The following is a 22,447-nucleotide window of genomic DNA, read 5'->3' as shown; positions in this document are numbered from 1 at the left end:
TGCCACAGCCTATCAAACGCAGCCCTGTGCGCCAGCATGCTACCAAACTCTGACTCTGCAAATAGCCTGTGAGACAGGGCCAAATTACATGAGCCACACCAACAAGGCGACGCACTGGGCTCTATGATTAAAAGGAGTCCCCTAGAGCTGTTTAATTTATGATACTCTTTAGAAGCCCTGTGAAAGGCTGATCGTCCGAAAGGGCTTTGGGTTTCACATCGCAGCCATTACAAACCTCTTCCCTGCCAGTGAACTTCTCATATACATATAATCATCTGGGTCATCTGCTAGACACTTTGTTAATTCGAAGCTTGTCTACAGGTGTGGAGACATTTCATAGTTCTATTTAAGGAGATACAAGCTGATGCTTTAATTTTTCTGATGCTCTGATGGATTTGGACGGTAAGGGTGGGCAATATGGAAAACCTTTAATGACAATTTCATGACATGTAGCTGATAATAACGTCTTTGGTTTTCTGTGCAATAAGTTCAGTGTGTGTATTTCTCCTCCTTCTCAGCTGTTTCTAGTCTTGTTTGTGCTACAAGTAGCCTAATCATTCTCTGTCCCTTGATTTGATCTTTGCATCACTTTCCCTATGTTTTGCTTTGTACTTTCATTGTAATGACTTATGTTTAATTAAGCCTTTCAAACTAATACCGGCATCCTGCCTCAATGCCTTTGAAACTTTACACAACACATGGGAGCACCTGTTAATCCTATCAAACCTAATCCCCTGCCACTGATATGTTCACAGTGTTAGATTGTGTTCAATTTAACTCTATAGAATATGACATTCAGAGAGGACATTGGAAGACTAAGTGTTGGCATTCTGATCACTGAAAAATAATTTACTTTGTTTGCATAAACAATTAAGAAAATTAAATATATATTTTGATCACAACTTATATATCTAAAAATAAATATGACAAGACACTAAAACATCACATTATAGATCCATTTCTGGTCCTATAAGACGAAGAAACCCTTTTCCTGTCCCATTTTAAACATTAACGGCAATGCGAACCCAGAGAACCTACTTTCTTCGAGTTTGAAAGTACTCCGGATCTTCTATGCAAATCAGTGGTTGCCTTTCTTGACAAGTTGCTTATGTTGGCTACGGTGCTTATAACCACCACTGCTATCACGTAACAATCACACATTTTCACCTATGGCGTAAGAAACCAAAAGTAAGCAGAATGTGTATGCGGGGATAGCAATGTCCAGCAAGGGTTGAAAAGAGCCTTAAAGTTCCCTTCTAGAAAACAACAGTCATCTGATATGACCCCGAGGTTAACGAGGCCCAACCATTCTTGGTTAACTCACAATGCCACTATGGGGCATGAATGTAAAACACGCAGTTCAGTGTAAACAAATCTTCTCATATCTTTGTCTCCAGCATGCCTCCTTCACACTATCCAAGAACCAGACACCACAATAACCTAGCACTGTTTGATAAACACAGGCTTTTGCTGGTTGAGTTACGCTGTGCTGTAGGGATCTTGGCGTGGAGGGATGGGCCACACAGAGGGATGTGGTGTGCTTTTGTTTCGCAGCGTAATGAGAGCTCTGAGTAGAGCGATGTCCCTACACGTCCAGCACATGACAGCGACCAACAGCTAATAAATCAGCTTGTAACTGGAAAGAGGCTCCTCTCCCCTGGCCATTAAACAGCAGTCGTTACGTGCCTGTCATCATCTGAAAATCTTTAACTCGAAAGAAGTGGGGAAAAATACTCCAAATCTGGCGCACAGTTCAGACAGCAGTTACTTCACCAACCTGGACTCATCTGTCAACAACAGCCCAGATGCTGCAAGGCTAAAACTATGTAAGGCCCTTACAAATGCTTTTTTTTTAATGAAAGTTATACTCTATAAATGATTTTCACTTAAGAGATTTTCAGTCATTACTACAGTAACAGTCCCTACGATTCTGGGAACATTTTACACTAGCTGTTGGAACACTTGTAAAGTATAGATGTAAGATGGTTAGTTTTGGAACACCCCACCACTCCTTATTCACTGAGAAAACACAGTTTGGCTGCTGCTCACCCCACTGATGGGGGAACATCATACACTTCAAGCTGATAATTGTCATTGGGCATGGCAATCTTATGCTCATCCCAACATTTGTAGAAGTGAGGTTGAACCAAGACACACAATACCAGGCGTGTCATGCCCCAACTGTAAAGCCCAATGGCAATTCATTGTAAAGTACTTCTGAAACATGTTTATTCTTTCCAACATTTATGGTAGAACAATTACAGCACTAAGGATATTTATACCATATAATATGGAACGGTTTCAAAGCTGCAGCACAGTATCTACAAAGAAAACTACTGCTGAATTTTGGCAATAGATTCTCTCATATACATACATACATTCTTTAAATGTTTTATACACATATTCATTTAAAAAAAAAAAAAAGAAAAAGGCTGACAACAGGAAAGTGTATTGTACATCTTGCAATGGAAGCTAACGCAAGATTCCATGAGGGTGGCAATTCTATCAGAGCAAGAAGGCTGTACACATGAGGATAAATTATCTGAGGTTGTAGCTTCAGCAAATGCCTGTGACCGGCCAGATGCCTGGGAGAAAGTTGTGTATTCCTGCAGGATTAACCTCTGTGCCACCTTTAAAATCCAGACTAGGTGCCTCCGGGAGACTAATGAGGAATAATGAGGTCATCCGATCTTTCAGAGACACGTGGGAATCCAACGGACATCCAGTCCAGTCAATGTGCTGCTTCTTAAACTTCTTTTATCTTTCTGCTTGGACTTTGGCTGAGTTAATGGGTTCTGTACCTCTACATACTTTCCACAGCATTTATTATGCAGCTTAATCATGCTCTAATTCTAAGAGAATATGCACATAGAAAAACAAAATAATCAAATGGCAGGGTTAAAAAGCTAACTTATGTTTTGAATCACTGGACCCAGGGAAGATTAGCTGCTATTGCGACAGCAGCTAATGGGAACCCAAAATATATCCATTTATGAAATGCCGTGTGAATTAGCTGTAAATTTTGCTCCTATAAACAAAATGACAACATCTATATGTCAAACCCTTGTAAACATTAAACAACATATGGATTTGAGCCACACATTATGGGGCATATTCAGCATGCATCTGCTACAGCAGGAATGCCCACACTCTAACTGGCTTGTAACCACGTGCGGAGGTGTGGGGAAAATCCAGCCACATTTTTCCATTTTTCCTTCAGCGGGCCCAGCTGAGAGAGGCTGACTGCTCTGACCTGCTTTACGCGGTCGACTCTGGTGAAGGCCTATCACAAACTCTGCTTGTTCACACCCAGACATGTCATCTTGGCAAAGCAGAAAGGGTACGCCAAGCCCTCTGGGGCTTTCCCTGGGGCTCTTGGAGGGACACTGTTCATCGTCTTTGTGAACAGCTCTGTCGAAGAGAGACTTGTTCCAATCATTCACCAAAATGTAAAGAGACCAGAACAAATGACAAGCATTACAGTGTTCCTGGCCTCCACTTCTTATGCGGAGAAGACTGTTCCATATGTTCATTTTCTGGGCATGCCAAGACAGTTTATATCCTGCCAAGATGGCGACAGATGAGCACACTAGATGTTCTCATAGATCCCCAAAGTGTACCAAACTCATTTGGCAACATTTCTGCGCAGAGCTGCTGATGGATCAGAAATATGTGCCTCTTTCTCTCTTCCTCTGGCAGATCCTGCTCTATGGTTTGGGCAGTAACTTGGGCCAAAGGTAACCACTTCTTTTCAGGTCCCAAATGCCATCACTGTGAATGGAATAGTCCATTCATAACCAGAGGTAAAAATTTTGGCAGGTTCAGATGGGCATTTTGTGGAACTATGTGATGATTCCTTTATGGATTTTGGGTACCACTTTAAGCATAAGGCATTTTGTATGACTCAACGTATTCCCAATTTGGCCCTTAAAAATACTGAGGTTTAGGACAGGACGGGGCAGAGGATGGACCTGGTCCAAATGCCTGCATTCTTCATTAGAATAAGTGAGAAAGTGGCAAGAAGTGCATTGGAATTTGGTAAAAGAGCTTACAATGAAGGAGGCAATAAAAAGACGTAAAAAATGGGATGAGAATATTAGTCTTGACAAGTTGACTCTCATGTGGCATATAAGCCAGTTCTGGACGAGCTGTGATATTTGAACCACACTTCCAGGATATTGCCAATCAAAAGCTTCCTTCAAAAAGCTTTCCATGCTGTGAAGGGAGCAAGAGTGGACTACACTGGATATATGGGCACAATGTGTTCTACAATGAAGAGAAAATAACCTGTCAATGTAAAGAGCCTATAATGTCTTTATTATCAAAGCCTGCTTAGTCTATCAGTGAGTGTATCCAAAGACTTAAAAATATAGGCGTTAACATTATTTTGGCTGCAAACCTTCAGTTAACTGTGCTGAGCCTAGCTGAGGTTATCGACAAAGGATTCTGTAAGTGCTAAAACTGCATTACTGCAGTACTCTTTCTTGAAAATACTGTCAACTGCATTGTTTACAGCCGTTTATTAGCTGTATTTATTACAACTGTTTATTAGCCGACAGCAGCTGTACGAGGCACTTTCATTTGTCAAGTATTTGTTATTCAGGAGATGAAAGAAAAGTGTGTTGATCATTTCAAAATAATTGTTCTAAATGGTTCATGACTTCCATCCAGAAAGGAATTTCATAAACATATGTCAGTGTTTATAAAGATTACATTAATCAATGCCCTCTAATCCCACACACCTCTACTAATGCTCATAGCAGTTGGTGAGATGAAGTAAAAAAAATAGTGTTTTCTCATCTGATCCTAGGAGTCCCTTCAACAGTCCACATTTCACTCAATCCCAACTCCCAAAACAACTCCATGCTCAGTGTTTATGATGGCTTATTTCAAGTGCACTGGGAGCTTGAACACAGAATGTGGATGGTTATGGTTATGGTTATGGTTATGCCACCCCCCCCCACCACTGGCGTAAGAACATGAACTAGACTGATGAGCTGATAAGTGTCTTGATGACTGCTGTTAAAGTTATTGCAGGTATCTGCTCCTCAGTGCAGCCATTTGTGTGTGTGTGTGCACTTTTAAAAGTAAGGATTCTTGACTTGGAATAATAGTTCTAGAACAAACTTCAAACTTGTATCAAACTTTGACATAACTTGAAGGTCCTTTATATATTCAAAGATTCTTCCCCTTCACACATTTCATTTACACACGTAGTTCTTTTATGGCATGTCTCCAAAGAGCACTTTGTACTTTGCTGGGAACAAAAAACGAAAACAGGTTAAATATCCTTAACTGTTTCAGAACACAAATGTTAATCCAAAATCCTGTTATTTTTTTATTTTGTTTAACACCTTGTCCCACGAAGTCTTTGCTGAATTAATGTACAGTGTGTAAATTTGTATTTGCACTTATTTTCCTTATTTCAATCTATGGTCTACTTCATAAATACATCTTGGAGTGATTTCCTAATTCAACAGTAGAAAATCACCTCTCTAAATATATTATGTTACTATTTTAACATTAGGACCACTTACGGCCAGTGTAAAAGCAATGGCTTAAGTTCCATATAAATTTTATTCTAATGGCTTGGAAAATTATATTATGGTTAGATAACACTAATGAAAATACTGTTTCTGCTAGGAATGAGTCAGATTTCTTATTCCCTTCATTGGTATCATAATGTTTAAGAGCGGAGTTGTCTTACGTATGTCTTGTGGAAAACTAAATCAGATAAGAAATAGGCAATCACTGAAATATCAACTATTTCCTTTTGGTGACAAAGGTTAAAGATAGAGTTAGGATAAAAATGTCTATATATAGCAAATTTACCTACATAATACATTTCCCAAATAAGTATGATTCTGCATTCTGACATTGCACATCTCTGTGTGTGGGTGACATCTCTGTGTGTGTTTGTTAAAATACAGTTAGAATGTGGAGGAAGTCATTTGGGAGGACAAGGAGAAAAAAGGGAGTCTTTGAGATCGATGAGCAGAGGGCTTCCTCTTGACAAGTCTTCGGAAAAACTGATGGTACCAGCTCGCTGTTTTTCTCATTCCCTCTGAGCCCATTTTCCAACTTTTATCTCTCCTTCTCTCTCCCCGTCTCGTGCTCCATCCCTTATCTGGTTAGCTTCAGTGGCAGCCTATAGTCCCTTCGCTTTGGCCCAAATCTTCCCACATAAGGAGAAAGAGAATGCCTGGAAGAACCTGCTTGCGTACTCTTCTCGTGGGTGAGGCTTGCGTCTGTGGAGAAGGGTCATCGAGATGATACTCGCCAGAGTGCACTCGCACAGCATTCGATCTGGTGTACGTGAACTTGGGTTGGTTTCAAAGCACAGCTTAGCCCTCTGGCTGCAAAGAAAGAGTTGCTGACAGAGTGTGAACCTGCCATTCCTTCGCTTTTTGTTTTTGCTTAAGCCTGGCAGCCTGCAAAGTATTTTTCAATGAGATAAGATCACACAGACACACTTGAGTGTAATAATAAGCAGCTGCTCCCTAAGTGAATTCAGATCCTGTTTTTTTGAAATCATAATCGAGTGTACGTAACGTGGCATTCCAGAGTTTGGGATACGCAAGTGCAATCAATATGCGACTGATAGAGGAGAGGCATCTTGTAACGGTTGCTCTGTGTGTCATTCCCAAAATCGCTTCCAGTGACCTGCAGATTAGCTGTTTTTTTTTTTCCACTAGCCCCAATAGAACATCCTATTATGCCTGACAGACGTGAACAACTTAGCTAAGATGACAGAAAGAGCGTAACTTAAGGAGGTGGGTCAAATGCAAAGCTGGATTATGAAGTCATGACTGAAACTGTGATCACATCAAAGTAGGCTTTGTGCTGAGATCTGATGGTACGTGACAATGTGAGGTTTTGTTCTGGAAGAAGGTCTCCTCAGAAGGAACCCAGATTAACTTGCCACATATCAGAGTTGTTTAAAGTCAAAATACAAAGAGGAAAAGGAAGGGCAGGAAGATCCAGAGAAAAACAAATATACAAAACGACAATCTGTCAGAGAGAAGTGTCTTTAGCTCTCCTCCTGATGGACAACGATGGCTTGAGGGTCTTCCCCGTGCTCCTCTTTTGTGGGAATTGTTTGTGTGTGTAAATGTAGCAATGCTACAGGCTATTCCGCAGGCTGAACCTCTAGTTCACAACCACAGAGTTGTCCTAGTCATATTTCCCATCTATTCCTCAGCATTACCTAAAATTGGATGGAAACCTTGTACTGGGGTAGGGAAGTGACTTTTTTTTTTGCTGGAGCGTCTGCAGTGTGTCTGGGTTATTGGGCCTGGAGGTCCTGACACACTCCTCTGGGGCCCCGTTTCAGTCGTGTCTGTCAGGAGCTTGGCTTATACAGTCCAGTGGGTTCAAGTTCTTTTCTGTTTTCACATGAAAGACTCAGCCAACACCTCGGGCTTTACTCTAAACCTACAAAGCTGACAATGTCTTTGGCGAGATACAAATGTTAAAATAAGGTTTTGATACCAGCCAGTGAATTAAATTTTGCTAATCACTATTCTGTATTATTTCAGCCAATGCCCCATCAAATCTGTTTTACTGTTTAGAGAGGAAAAGAAAAGTGTTTTAAGAAACGTACTGTCTATTTGAATTTAAGAAAACAGAGGCAAGTTTTCAATGCAGGTATAACACCTGAAATTTAATGTCTATATATTTATTAGATCTAGTAATTAACATTTTAAATCCTTGGAAAAAAACATTACTTTTTAATTGAAAATGTTATTATTTATTGTTATATTATCAGAAAATCGATTTCCACTGAGACCTTTCCTCAAATTTTGAGCAGGAAAAAAAATCACTCAGGATGCTGTAGGATGGATAATTAATGTCTTGGAACCCACAGTTAAACACAGCATGGTCCTTAAGTTTTGTAAAGTCATAATGGTTTCATTTTTGTAGTGACTGAAACAATAATAATGATCAAAATGAACTGAATTAACTGCTAGAAACATTTAAAAATTATCTACAGTGTTCGTAGATTATATGTATGCCTGTTGAACATTTTTCAAATACTTTCATGTTAGCCATTTTCTGATATCACAACAATATTTAAGTCATGTGTATATTTCAGAGTATAAATGTAGAAGAGAAAACCAGGAAACTCATTTTTAAAACACAAATATCACATTTTTGCTCGTATTTTCTCATTTGTGGACATGACACATTATTGTGCTTCAATATTATGTGTCACTGAATCGGTCCTAGATTAGCAGCTAGCTTATGCTAATAAGCTAATGTTAACTAACTGTAACAAAACAGGCCCAGATAAATGTCTCAATATACTTGTACATCCACCCAAGCAGAATGAATCTAATCATTAAGAAAGGGACTAGTCAGTCAATGAAGCTTTGTACATACTTTTAACGAGTCATATAATCACCCAAGGATTATAAACCACCAGTGAGTCTAAATGTTGTGAATGGATATTGGAACACAACATTGTCACTCAATCACTTCCATCTGTATTTGGAACCAGTCAGATTCCACTCCACTTGACTCCACAGCAAACTGCATTGAATCCAGATGTCTTTAAAGATCTCATGATGTCTGGACATCTAAAATCCAATTGTGCCTTTCATTTGTTTCAGTCACTGCACAAATAGACCATCAGTTGAGATTTTGGATTCAGAAGATAAGTCATGCTTAGAAACTTTTTAGAACTTTCTAGAAAACTGTCTGGCAAATGCCCATCAGCAAACTCTGCTTTCTTCAGGCATTTTGAATGGCATTTGATTTGAATTGTTTCTGAATCACTGTTGCTGGGATCCATTAAAAAGTTGTATGCAAACTTTTAAAACACCCCTGTCAAATTATCACCCCTGGAAAACTTAAATGTACCATTTGCCTGCCAATAACAGTATACAGTATAACTTATTCCACTCAAGAAATAAACAAAACCTTTCACATCGCTATATACCAAGCAATGGGTCACATTCTAGACAAACTTGTTCACGTACCTGCACTAAAAAACACCTAAGTATCTCTGTTATTGTATGTCAGCAAACTCATGCTATAGAGAAGGAGTCTTACTTGAGCACATGTTGATCTCAGGGCCGCGGGTGCCATAGTAGCCTGAGGGACAGACATGAAGACACTCTCCATACTGCCGCATCCTCTCTCTCCTCAGGAACAGGAAGAGTTTGGGCTGGCACGTCATACACCCGTTGTCCTTTGAACACACCGAGCAGCCTTTGCAGATTGGATAAACATAGCTAGCTGAAACACATGAGAGAACACACATTGGTTATACAAGACTGTACCAGACTGTAGAGTGCTCACTCACCTGACTGGATACTTTAATAAGCACAGAAGGTATCCCTTCCTCTTAAAGTTTATGTTTCAAATCAATTTTTCCGAGTTGCAAAAGACATATGGCAGTTCTGAAAAGGCTGAACTGTTGTTAGTCAGAGATCTGTCAGAGGAATTTCTACTGATTCATAACAAAAATCTTATTCAATCAAGAAATAGTCATTCTCATAAGTTTGGCTAACCCCGGACACATTTCCAGAAAAATCCATTTTGAATGTGAACGGTGCACTGATTTGATTCAGGGCTTCACTCCTGAAAGTAGCGCTGAGGCAGCCGCTGAAAGCCCAAAACCGCAGTGACTACAAGCCGGATCGTGTTGCTGATGGAAGACAAAGGAGCCAGTAACAACCAGACTGTTCCACAATGTACGTCTCCTAATGTAAACTCCTTAGTGTCCAGTTTACAGGAAAATGTCCTTGGGCGCACACAATAGCTGCAAATGAGAGACACCACTATTGATTGGAGCCAAGTTTTGAATATCACATGCCGAGATAGGGTAACCGGCCTAGCTGGACGACCTACCACAATGCTTCATAAAATATCATGCTAGGAACTGTGGGAGAAAAAACAGAACCAGATCCTGCACTGAACTCTGTTGATCTCTCAGGCCACTTTCTGAAGTTCTCAAAAACTAGTACATCACATCCAGATAATTCAAATTGAAACCTCAGTTTATTTCTGCAGCAATTAGATATATGTGCTACATGAGAGAGAAAGAGTCTTTTATGAGACTGCTATGTAAGATAAGGAAGAGTAAAACTATTTGTAACAAAGCTCAGGATGAACTGGACTCTCTTAGAACACCAAGAATTGTACACAGTTGTGCATACCATAAACCAAACTTTATAGAGAACCCTTACAAAGACTTTACAAGTTCTAACTTCTGTATGTGCCAGACCCTCAGCATTCTTTCACAAGCCCCTCTATCATTCATCCCCTTTACATAGAAAATACTGGGAGAAAAATAGTAAGATGTTTATGATCCTAAATTGCAACTGAAATAAGCAATGTGGCAAAAAATGTAATATCATAATACTCATGATATCTACTATGATAATGTTATTCAGAGGTTTGGGTACTAACGACGTCCACAGCATGCCCAGAAAAGCATGTTGTGAACGTGGCAATCTCTTGTATTTCTTCTCTTGGTTGAAAAAAGAAACCTGTCAATTCTGGGAACACAAATACAACAACAGAGACTCTAATTAGACCATGTCTATCTATTAAAAAAAAAATAAATAAATGAGTGACTGTTTCCAGACATGCAATGTATATATACGGTACTGGATATATTGTTATTCAAAGTCAACAGTCCATCTCCTTCTGTCACGGCATATTTTGTTAGAACAAAACCAATGTTTCGGTGAGTGCCTCCAGGAAAGTTAACCTAAGCAAATATCACAGACCGCACAGCATTTTGATCATAGCTGCCGCTGACTCCAAAGGAGATTATAAAAGCACTTTTTACACAAGGTAATTGCAGGGTAATTTCAACTATAACAAAAAAGATATATGTGCCTGATTTTCCCTTTTCTCTGTCAACAAGGAACAAGGAAACAAATCGTACACAATTTTACCCAACCGCATCATACTGACATGCAGACATATGGTATACAGTTTAGATGTGTTTATAGTAACCTGACATTCACAGTAAATTGGCAAACAATCACCTCCCCAGCCTATACCCTTCCTACCTGATTGCTTTCATAGCATGGAGAAGTGAGGAAACTAGGTCTGGCGTGAGGTTCGAAGATTTTCATTTCTTTCCCAGCATTCATGCACTTCGCACAGTACACTAACTGGTGTGTGGTGCGACAGTATTTCAACCCACCGTTCTGTTATCCAATACTTCTATTGGTGTGAGATTTAGCAATGAACCCATTATGTTTAATACCTTCTCAGTGCTGATCATTATTAGCACAACTTGCCTGTCAATGATGGGTTTGTGTTTAATGAGGATTTGTTCTGCCTGCTGCTCACTGCGCAATATTCAAATCAGGCTTGTCTCAACAGCGCATACAGTAGAGACCTTGGTCTCCCCACATACAGTCATTACCAATGGAAAGCTGGAAAGCAAAATCCCAGCAGATGGCTGAGAAGATTTTTCAGCTTTCACCGTGATGAGAGTTTGGAGAAGGGACCCGTCTGAGCACTGCTTCCCAAGCTCAAACCACAGGTATGTCAAATAGGAGGCGCAGATTCAGTGTGTCTCGGGAAAGGGTGTCCAACTGCTGCCCTAGAGGACCCAGAGCTTCTGTGCTGAATGGAAATCTTTTCACCGCCAACTGATTTATACCTGAGGCTATGAGAGCTACAACTAGACCTTCTTATCCCACCTAGTATTTTCATTGGTCACCCAAGGGGAGCACATTCAAGCTCTAAGACAAAAACAAAAGCTGCCTTCCAGTATCCCTGACGAAAACGTCCTTTCATATTCGGTGGACAACTAAAAAAAAGATGACATCAGCAGCACTTACCGCATACACCATACACCTTAGAGATAAATGGCAAGATGAGCTTGAACATAAGGCAGTAAACTTCTTAGTGGGTGAAGCCTCATGAAGACATCAGTAACTGCTCCAGTAGAAGCGGAGCTAACTAATCTTTCATATGTAAACAGCTTCTCTGGCCATGTTTTTAAGTCACAGTACAATGCAAATGATCAAAGCACATTGGTTTCAAGGAATTCGAGTCTTTGTGTAAATTACAGTGGATAAACCTAATTTGGCTGTAAAGAGCGTTTTTTGCTCCAAGAGCTGTGGTAATGTGTGTTTCAAGACATTCACAATATGGTCTGCCATGATAACCTGCTTATAATCGCTTCCAGTGATGGCCTGTGTTTACTGTGGAATCTTCCAAATAGAACAACTGCTTTAAAGAAAATGAGTTTTTGTACATTTTACAGAGTGTAGAAAAATGGAGTCTAAATACGAAATGCGAGGTCAAATAATTAAAAGAATGAAAAGAAATTCATTGTATTCATGATTAACTGCATTTGTCACATTCACTCAAGTCTGACCCTGATATAAGGTTTTTAAAAGCCATGTGTTTTGGTATAGAGATAGGAAAGCATATCATTTCATGCTTCAGAATACATACATTCATTTCATATTTCACATTAACCCAGTCTCACAAGACATCTGCCCAATGAGTGACATGCAAAATAACGAAATACATAGTGTTGCTGTAGCAGGAAAATATGGCTACAAGAAAAACAAACCTGTGGGAAACACAGCAAACATGAGGAATTGTTACTACTAAGTTCTTTATAGAACATTTTAAAATATGCTTGTCAGTGTACAAATGTTTCTGAACTTATAAGGAACTATGGCCTGCTCTAAAAGTCTCAATATTAAAATGAAAGGTATCCTTCAGGGTTTAGATTTATGCCAATACAAGTTACACCCCACTTATTTCTCATTTGCTACTTTTTCTCCAGAAATAGACAGATGAACACTACATAGACTCATTCTGGATATAGTGATATAGTGTTTGTGCAAAGTGAAAATATAGCACAGTTCAAGCCTCATTTCCCCTAACACTTCATCATGTAAAGGAGTGATATAGGCCCTGCCACTACTAATCAGGGAATGTTATCCTCTACCCAGCAGCCTAGATTACATCCTTGGCCACATATAACCCCTTTCTGCAATTAATTTAGTCATCCACTGCACAAATATCGAACTTTCAAGATCAGGACTAAAAACACTGCAGAGACTGACTGGGAATGACTGCACCATGCCCAAAATTCAAAACACATATAATTCTAATCATTTTTCAATATAACAACACATTATTAATGGAGAGTAACAAGAAGATGAGCCAAAAATAATCTCTTCCTTGTTTGTCAGCTTGGAAGCAGCCTGTGGGAGAGAAGACTGAGTGTCTGGATTAACTGATTAAAGGTAGATGTCTTGATTTGTTTGGAGAGAAACAGTGAGGATCATTATTCTTTTGAAGATGTTATTTCGTTCTTAGCTCTGTTTTTGTTTCTTTCCCGCATTCCCTCAATCTTTCTCTCTGGTTTTAAAATTTATAACTGCTGTCACATAGGCAGCACTTAACTTTCCTTTCATAACTAACAATGGTGTGCCTAAAGCCTGACGGCATCACCGCACAGGAACACCAAATGCACTTTATAGAGGGAGCTAAAACATTAATCCCAGCAAACGGAGCAATAATTTTGGTCTGCCGAGCCACTGTGTGACGAGAAATTAAATCCAATTTGAAAATGGTAAAATATCCTTCCAACATATATCTGCATTAGTGTCATGCTGCCCCTGTGCAGTTGGGAAGCCGCGGTTTGTTCAGGTGAGCTGTGTCACACGTCTTCATTCATGTGAATCGCCAGTCTGTAGCATGAGGCATGACGGCATATTTGGAACGGGGCACGTTCATTCAGCCCTAGGAGGTTTGTTTTGAACACTGATCAGGAGCAATTAGAGGGCCAGTGAGATCCAGCTGAAAAGTGCTCCGTCCCAGGTACATTTAACAATTCCTGAACAAGCATGGCAGGCCTCCACCAGAGCTGCCAAGGCCCTTTGTGGGGGGGCGTAAAATCTGGCAGTCTTCCTACGCATTCTCTTTCGCTCTCAGACACATGCATGCAGTTGTGTGCAAACGTTTGCCCACCCCTGGTCGAGTTACATGTTTTGTTCATTTTCTAAATGAAAATCAGGTACCATATCCTCTACAGAGAACACATTCACACTTTAATGCTCAGTTACAGTTTATTAGCGGGACTTGGCTAAATCTAACAGTGCAGATTTTATATTTTATGTTTTATTATTTCCAATATGTTAAACCCAGCTAATAAATAGAAAGAATGAACTGAAATACCCTGTGATGGACTAACGCCTGCCCAGAGTGTTCCCGCCTTCCGGCAGGTAGGCGCCAGACCCACCACGACCCTGAACCGGACGAAGCAATGAATGAATAAATGTGCACTGGAATTAGCAGTAAGGCAAATGCCATATTTACATTCGTGCCCTGCAGAGGATGTGTTAACTCTCTAAGTAATTTGACCAGCGGTGCCAAAGTGTGGAATACCACCGTACACCAACAACAACACCACGCACACAAACTCCTCTCATGCACCTCGCTTTTATAACATTGTAATGTAGAATGACTCTTTAAAAGTTTCTGCAAATTCAGAACCATAAAAAGCTGCAATTGGGCCCCTTTGATTGCCAGCTTTGATTGCTCCCTGTGGAACGAGCACACACAAAAGCAACTTACCCACATCACTGAGAGTAATTTTGTGTTCATCCAATTAGTGAGAGTTGTGTAAAAGACAGATGTTTTGTCATTAGTGAGCTGCTGAAGAACATGGCCTAGCTAAGCCTGCCCCTGCACCTCGCAAATCCTACCAAGTGACAAGCTGATGAATCACACATGCCGTTCTCATCTCTGTAACACTGGAGTCATGCAAAACATATACATGACTGCATGCACTATGTACAGAATAAAAGAATTCAGCCTGGATGAAGATGTTTAAACTTCACAGAAACATTCAGAACTCCCTTGCAATTCCTCTACATTCATTTCAACTAAAGACCTCTGAGAACAGTGCAAGAACTGCCAACGTGCACCTGTTGATGAAAAACAGATTAAATAACTTCAAAATCATGTGAAGAAATATTTTTATATAAACAGCCAAAGCAGTGGGTAAACCTCAGCCCTCAACAGCTGAACCCACAGGCTTCTTCTGAGGTCTCTGCTTCTGCGGTGAAAATTAAGTTTGCCAACAGAACCATGTATGTCTAACTTTCCTTCGAGCCTTGGAGTAGTGCACTACTAAAAGACATTATAAAATGCTACAGGGCATCACAAATGAAATATCACTGAAAAAAGAGCCGCAGTTATTTTCTCTCCCTCGAGTGCTCTGCCATCAAGTTCACAAGATCTTTGCTGAAGCCTGACAACCTCTGGACTGAAGCGCAGACAAAGGTCTGAAGCTGCCAGGAATTCTTGCCATTTGCCCTGGAAAAGAAATCGGGAGTCATGTCCATGCAATAAAACGTTCAGATGGGCCACTTAAGGCATGCCAGCACCGCATTGTTCCACATTGTTAAGAACGGTACATGGAAAAATGACATCAAACTACCCACATTTGTTACATGTGACTTTATTTGTTACGGTTAAATGGAAGTCACACTTCTCTAAAGACTAAAAACTAAGGGGACCAGGGGTTGAAGGGGCACATTTCTGTTCCAGTTTAGCCTAAAGTATTTTGGCCCAGGCCTCTGACTACTTTACAACTGTAAATAGTCGGGATTTGGAGGATTAAGACTTTTTTCCCCCCTCAGTTTACTTTAACTCCAACTGTATGCATGTGTTTACAATTTGGGCCGATCTCTGCGCTTATAATGATTTTGCTGTATGTGTCTGAGTAAACACATTTGCTTAACTCAATTATTAGCTCAGCCAGAATATTCCTGTGCTGCAGAACTAAATACTAACAGGCATGGCCAACACTGTGAGATTCGTAGATTGAATCTGCATGTTTAAATCTGTGGATGTAACCTTTCTGGCAGGGGGCAGGTAGGCAACAACACAGAGAATGGGACATAGGACACAAATTCAAAGCCCAATGGGAACAGAATTTAAATGTTCTGTTCTGATAGTAAATATGTGAAGCTGCTTTGTGACGTCAGTTGTAAAAGGCGCTATATAAATAAAGTTGATTTGAAATTCTAAAACTTAAACCTATCTCTAGATTTAATGAGGAAATATTTCACCCAAAGCCAGGATTGAGTAACAGTGAAGGTCCTGTTAAGTGCTTAATGGGAAAATTAACATGGTACAAAGGTACAAAGCTATAAGGGGCTGAAGTCAACCTCCTTCAAATAGCCACCAGATGACCTGAGGCTCAGTAAGATCTTTTCATTAAGGTAGGAAAGGCTGCTCATTGCCTTTACTCAATCATCTGTCAAAGTTAGATATGAACCTTCCTTCATATAATTTCCCATCAAAGTGGTCATTAAGTACAAGCTAATAATTATATACAATTAATCATTTCATTTCACCTTCCAAATGCAAGTGGATTGATTATCTTCTCATCTCCTCTGAAATATCTCCTAAAAATGATTAACTCATACTTAATGGTTTTTCTGCTGGGAATGAAAAATGAAAGGTGGTGTCTGATTTTGTACAGTACGTTGTATACATCTATATTAGGTATTTTAGGTCCATTTAGAGCATATAAGCTGAGTCACATTCTAAGTTGTATCTAAACCATAAATAATTTAAAAAAAATTTCTCTGAGGACACAGCATTGCATTACACTTTCAAGTAGCTACCAAAACAAAGACAGGTCATCACAGAGAGCAGGGTGGAAGAGCTCTTCTCATTTTCTGAAGGCACACAAGATTTCTTCATGTGTAGACCACAGAGGGGCCAAAAAAGCCGTGTGCAGGTGTTGTGAGGTTTAAGAGCCTCCTGGAGCAGCGGTTAGTGCAATCAGCAATTCGTCATGAGGGCCTTCCCCTCTGGTGGGGTGTGCCCAAGGAGACATAAACATGTGTTTTATGTTTCTCTCTTTTAGGGCGGATTTCAGACTCTTTCCACTTCTCCAATTTCCCTCAGGGCTGTAAGGTAAGTTTATTCTCTATATTTAAGGGGGAATAAACATAAGAGAGTGAGCTACAGAAAGTGAAAGAGCAAGAGCAACAGCAAAAACAAGAAAGACAGACAGACAGAGCAAGAAACTGGCAAAGAGAGCTGCAAGAAGAAAAGGACTGAAGTAAAATACAGTATTTCAAGTCAAAGCTAGGAGGAATGGGAAAGAGAGCAGAAATGGTGGGAAGTGGAATGGCTCAAATTAGTACACCTGTTGGCGATTTATCACACATAAATCTCACACCTAATTTTCACACCTGTTACCTGGTAGGCTGTAATTCACTCACACATGCTGTTCTTCTTGGGTTGGCTGAGTGCTAAAGGGGATTTCTTTATCCCACAAGACATAGTCCAGTTTTTCTGCTCCTCCCTCACCCTTTACCACTGACTGCTTGAGGATCTCATTAACAAATAAGACACACACTACACCATCTAAATTCACTTCTAGGTACAGATAGTCCACATGGAGATTACTATGCAAAAAATAAATAAATAAATAAAAATCAGCATATGGCATTCGAGCATGTCCATTCATTCTGAAGTTATAAAGAGTGTTACCATCAAGACTTGGATACATCATCTGTATCCAATTATCCAGTTTGGGGTTGTGGTGGGTCTGGAGCCTACCCGGAATCACTGAGCACAAGGCGGGGACACACTCACACCTATGGACACTTGCGAGTAGCCAATCCACCTACCGACGTGTGTTTTGGGCCATGGAAGGAAACCAGAAATTATATATTTTTATTATGAATTTTAATATTAGAATTTGTAATAATTAACTGAATAAAAATAGTAACCGCTGACTTGTGGAGTAAGCTGACTGACACTGAAATGCTCTGTGGATTTTGTGGAACAGGTATTGCAGTTGTAATCGTACCATGGAGTTACATGGCAGGCATAGTGAGTTAAATTAGGATTCATGACAGAGTTTTTTTTCTTTGAACAAATTACTTTTGCATTTTGTTTTGCACTATATATATCCCTTCTATGTTTAAAAAAATATTTAACTTAATGTCAATGACATTTACAATTTCACATCATAAATTTTAATTGTTTTCTTACAAATCTATATAATATGTTGATTACCATGCATGAATTTAATCTGCATGAATTGTTATCTGGTCTGGACAATGTCAGGCTTTGAACAAAAGCCTTGTGTCCTTTATTAGGCAGCATCACATGAAATGTTGCATAAAACATAATAGGCCTCATATTTAATTTCATTTTTCAAATGCATTTTTTACACAGGACATTTCCAGTGAGTCTAAATTGCTCTCAAGGACTGATGTGTATGTTGGACCCATATGAATGAGCGCCTCCCTATTTTCTGTCCATCTTTCCAATGTAATTTATGATGCCAGATTTAGCATCTTTATTGACCTTCAAATTTCCTCATAAATAGTCTAATTTACAAAGCTATCATTGGGCTCTTATGCACAACCTTCTTATGTAATCTCTGTAATATTTAAGATTCAAATAAAGATATTCAAATAAAAAGCCAACCTTAGCTTTACATTAGCTGCAGGGTATTTTGTAACTGGAAGAGTCCATAAGAGAGAGCATTGGGAAAATGTACTTTGTTTAGCAGTGCAAGCTGCTGTAGGCAACTTTCTCTACCATGTTTGTGCAACTAGCTTGCTAGCTTTAAGTAATGTGTGTGTAGAGCCACGTGAAGAACTATGCTTATGCTCAAATAAGTACACATGCAGAACAGCATTTGAGCAGGTCGTTAGGTAGATAAGTAGGTAGGACGTCCAGCCATTTCATTCAGCTACTGTAACGTAGTCTGGATACTGGACGAATTAGCAATGTTAGGTAATTATTTGTTTTAATGATATACTTGGCCTATGATTCTCTTGGAGAATGATTCTCTGAGAACAACCTTTTAAACCCCATAAAATCTAAATACCATGATGTTTATCATATGTCATTAAAAAGTGTTCAGATAGTCATTAATTTGTTAATAAATCCATTCATATATTTGTCAAATTGCTTACCACTCTTCCCTATAATTCTCCTACTCACACACAGCCACCACAGCTGGCAAATAACAAGAGTCAAGAGTCAGGAATCAGACATATTTGACCAGGGAAGCACTAAATTATGCAGGACATGAGCCCTCTTGGAACAAAGCTGACCACTTCTGTGCTATAGTACGCCAGATATGATTTTGGTCAGTAAGGAGGAAAAATATCAAGGTGAGAAAAAAGGGGTAACCGGAGGTCAAAATCCATTAAACTGGATTGGTATGAGAAACCCAAATGTGAAATCTAATGCTGACCTGAGCCCAAAAGATATTTAGAGAAATGATGGCCAAACCTGACCAAATAAACGCACACAGACACACACACACCCACATCAAGCTCCTCGCATTCCCTTGCCTTAAGCTTTTCATGTCTCCTTTGCCAAGGCAGGGAAGGCAAGCTATGCTGCACAGTTGTATATTATTAACCCTTTAATGAGACCCCCACCCACACACACACTCAGCACCTCCTAACATAACCTGGGCTCAACCCTGCTGCAACAGGCCAGCACAGAAATGAAACACAGGGTCAAAAGTGTGGAACACCACAGGGGTACCCACATAGAGTCATGCACACACTCGCACATATGGTCCTGGCCACTTGGAGCACACTTCAAAAGCCCAGTGCCCAGGACTCAGGCTCCTCTTTCACAAACATTAGCAGCAGCCATGTGAGAATCACATCACCACACTCATCCTTCACACACCTCACTGAAGACACTCGACTAGTATGAGTAGCACCACATTCCTGAGGTACGACTTCACAGTTAACCCCCAAAAAATCTATATTCAGGCTAAGAACTGAGAATCTTCCTCCATCACTACCATCATCAGGGTCGAGCCAAGAGTATTGATGGTACTCTACAAAAAATGGGCATCACCTTAAAACTACTTCTATGCAGAAATAAGCAATTTAAAAGTTCAAACAAATACTTTGAGTGAAACATTTCATATTTAAATGTTACTTTTAGGGTGACCAGACGTCCTCTTTTTCCCGGACATGTCCTTTTTAGACATAGAAAAATGTCCGGGTGGAATTTCACAAACAGAATTTTGTTTTTCTAGAGCTTACATAGAATTTCGAGAAGCGTTTCGTTCACAAACTAGTCCCGCCCTCCCCTACTCTGTTTGGTTCGCTTGAATGAGAAGGGGCGTGGTGAAGTAGCCTAAAATCTTCTGATTGGACGGTCTGACTGTAGAGCTACCGTTATTGGTCTGCCCGTCAGTAGTCGTCCTCTTTTTCACCTTCTCAGATCTGGTCACCCTAGTTAGTTTACAATGAATGAAAGCCATATTTTCTAACAATTTCAATATCAAAAGAAATTCAGGTCTGTTCCACTGCATATATTTTCACCATAGTGCACTCAGAAGTTCTGAAATGTGAGTGAGTTAGTGAGTGAGTTACTAACCAATTCTATGAAGCACCTGACATCTAAAAATAGAATGATTTCTAAAAGAAAGGCTCATAAAACTACAGTGAGTGAGTGTGAGACATGCCTCCTCCATGAAAATCTTTATAAGCTTGTCTGAACTCGCACTGAGGACACACAACACGGCCTTGTACATATACACGAGCAATACACAGGCGTCTTTCAAAGGTCTTTATTACTTTTAGCACAATACAAAAAACTCGTCCTCATATTCCTTTTATCCAACACAGCTCCTGTCTGCGCATAAACGCTAAAGCCAGCTTCATTACCCAGTAGTGCCTTGCAAAATTAAAAAAAATTAAATAAATCAAACAACATGAGCATCTACATATGAGCTGAAGTATCTACTGATGTGTGAATTAACTGGACATGTTCCTGGCCTAATGTCTGTTATATCTGGTCAAACAGTGCCAGTCACTAAAGTCATTAGTGAGTAAACACGTAAACTACACCTGACCTCTGCCTGTGTGCACCTATTCTTTCCCACCCCTCTCTGACAGCTGTTTACGCAAGAGAATACACTGCACTGCGGAAGCCTGGCCCCCGTCCAAATAAAATAATATGGAGTGGAAGAAAAGTCAGCCAAGATGTAATACAAGTGGATAACAGAGTAACTGAGAGGTAGGAAAGAGCTGGAATTTTAAAAATTTTGATGGATCTATTTTTTTTTCCCCTTCGCCACACTTTTCATTTAACATGGTCTCTACCGCAGACTGGTCCCTGCCTTGCAACCCAGATACTGAGAGAGAGAGAGAGAGAGAGAGAGAGAGAGAGAAATTCGAGTTATAAAAATGCACAAACTCACCACAACTGAGGTCTTCTGCAACAAAACATACTCAAAAACCAAGAAGCCAAGATCACATGCTCAAGAACGCTTGCACTCTGGAATGACAACTCGGGCTTGTGAATTTGCCCAAATTATGCACAGCAGATTGCAAAACACAAACAAGTCTCTTCTCCTCCACAGTCCTTCACTAAGTGGCACTTTGCCAGAGGAAAACATCCCAAACTCTATGGGCAACAAAATCAACAAGGATAATATGAACAACTCAACCACATCAAGCCCCGTTCGTACAGAGCTCAGCCCATCCTCCAGGGTTTCACCAGTGTGTCTTAGTCTGAGACACGAGGCCCATAAAACAAGTTAGTGACAGTGATAGAAGTAATTGAATGCTTCATATCCAGAGCCATAACAAAGTCATAACCTTGTCATTGCTGCAACAGCTTCTTTTAGTGTACAACTCAAAGGCCTGTCAAAGCAAAGTGGGGAAGTCCTTCGTCCGCTGGGTCTGACCAGTGCCTCAGCAGGCGGATAAATGGACAACAGTTAGAGTAAACAAGCAACAGCTCCTTACGCAAACAGTCTGCAATCAATTTGAGAGTGTGCATCCACTGCTAGTGACCCTCATAATCGTTTGAGCTACTTGTTTCAGATCTAAGTGTGTGTGTGTGAGAGACAGAGAGAGAACCAGAAAGAGAGTGAATGAATAAGATGGAAGAGAACAGGGAAAAAAAGGAAAGACAATGAGCTCAACAACAGGACTTCACTAATGACTTCCATGCTTAGATCTGATTGAAACCACACACCAGGCCTTTTGAGTTCTACACCCAGGCCACATTCTCTTCTACACTCTTCTGCTCTGCTCTGGTGGCTTCTAGTCGCCTAAGCAGGGCGTCCTAAGGCAGGAACTACCCTGTAGAGATTATGAGAGGGCGACCCCGACTACGTCCACATCCTCCGGACGGCCAAATTACAAGCGTGAGTTCCTTTATTTCATCTGACCAACTCGCTTCCAGCCCACGGCGAAGGCGAGGTTTGAGTTGAGCTGGGGTTTGATGTGGGGCGGGACTGTAATTAGAGGCCCTAAAACACGTAGGAGAACAGAGGAGGCCTGTCCATCTGTCGGGTGGCAGAGTGGTGGGGAGGGGCCAGGGCAGCCCCTGGTGTTGCCGCAGCGATCTGTGTAGGCAGCAGTTGTAAATATCCTAAAATGCCGGAGACAGGCCCCACAAGCCCAGCGTCCGGAGCTGTGTGTGT

General features: G+C 40.4%; 1 protein-coding gene across 2 annotated transcripts in view; it reads right to left on the bottom strand.

Annotated features, from left to right (window-relative positions):
• Window positions 1-22,447, bottom strand: part of rspo2 (R-spondin 2) — a 59,801-nt gene that overhangs the window by 21,125 nt on the left and 16,229 nt on the right. For both annotated transcript variants that reach the window (XM_066683095.1, XM_066683094.1), the window contains exon 2: window positions 9,055-9,240. In XM_066683095.1, coding sequence (XP_066539192.1) covers window positions 9,055-9,181 — 127 coding nt within the window. In that variant the 5' untranslated portion in view covers window positions 9,182-9,240. The remainder of the gene's footprint in view (window positions 1-9,054; window positions 9,241-22,447) is intronic.

This window comes from Hoplias malabaricus, chromosome 10 (genome assembly GCF_029633855.1).
Source record: "Hoplias malabaricus isolate fHopMal1 chromosome 10, fHopMal1.hap1, whole genome shotgun sequence".
Classification (NCBI taxonomy): Eukaryota; Metazoa; Chordata; class Actinopteri; order Characiformes; family Erythrinidae; genus Hoplias; species Hoplias malabaricus.
This window is presented reverse-complemented; position numbering and strand designations above follow the sequence as displayed.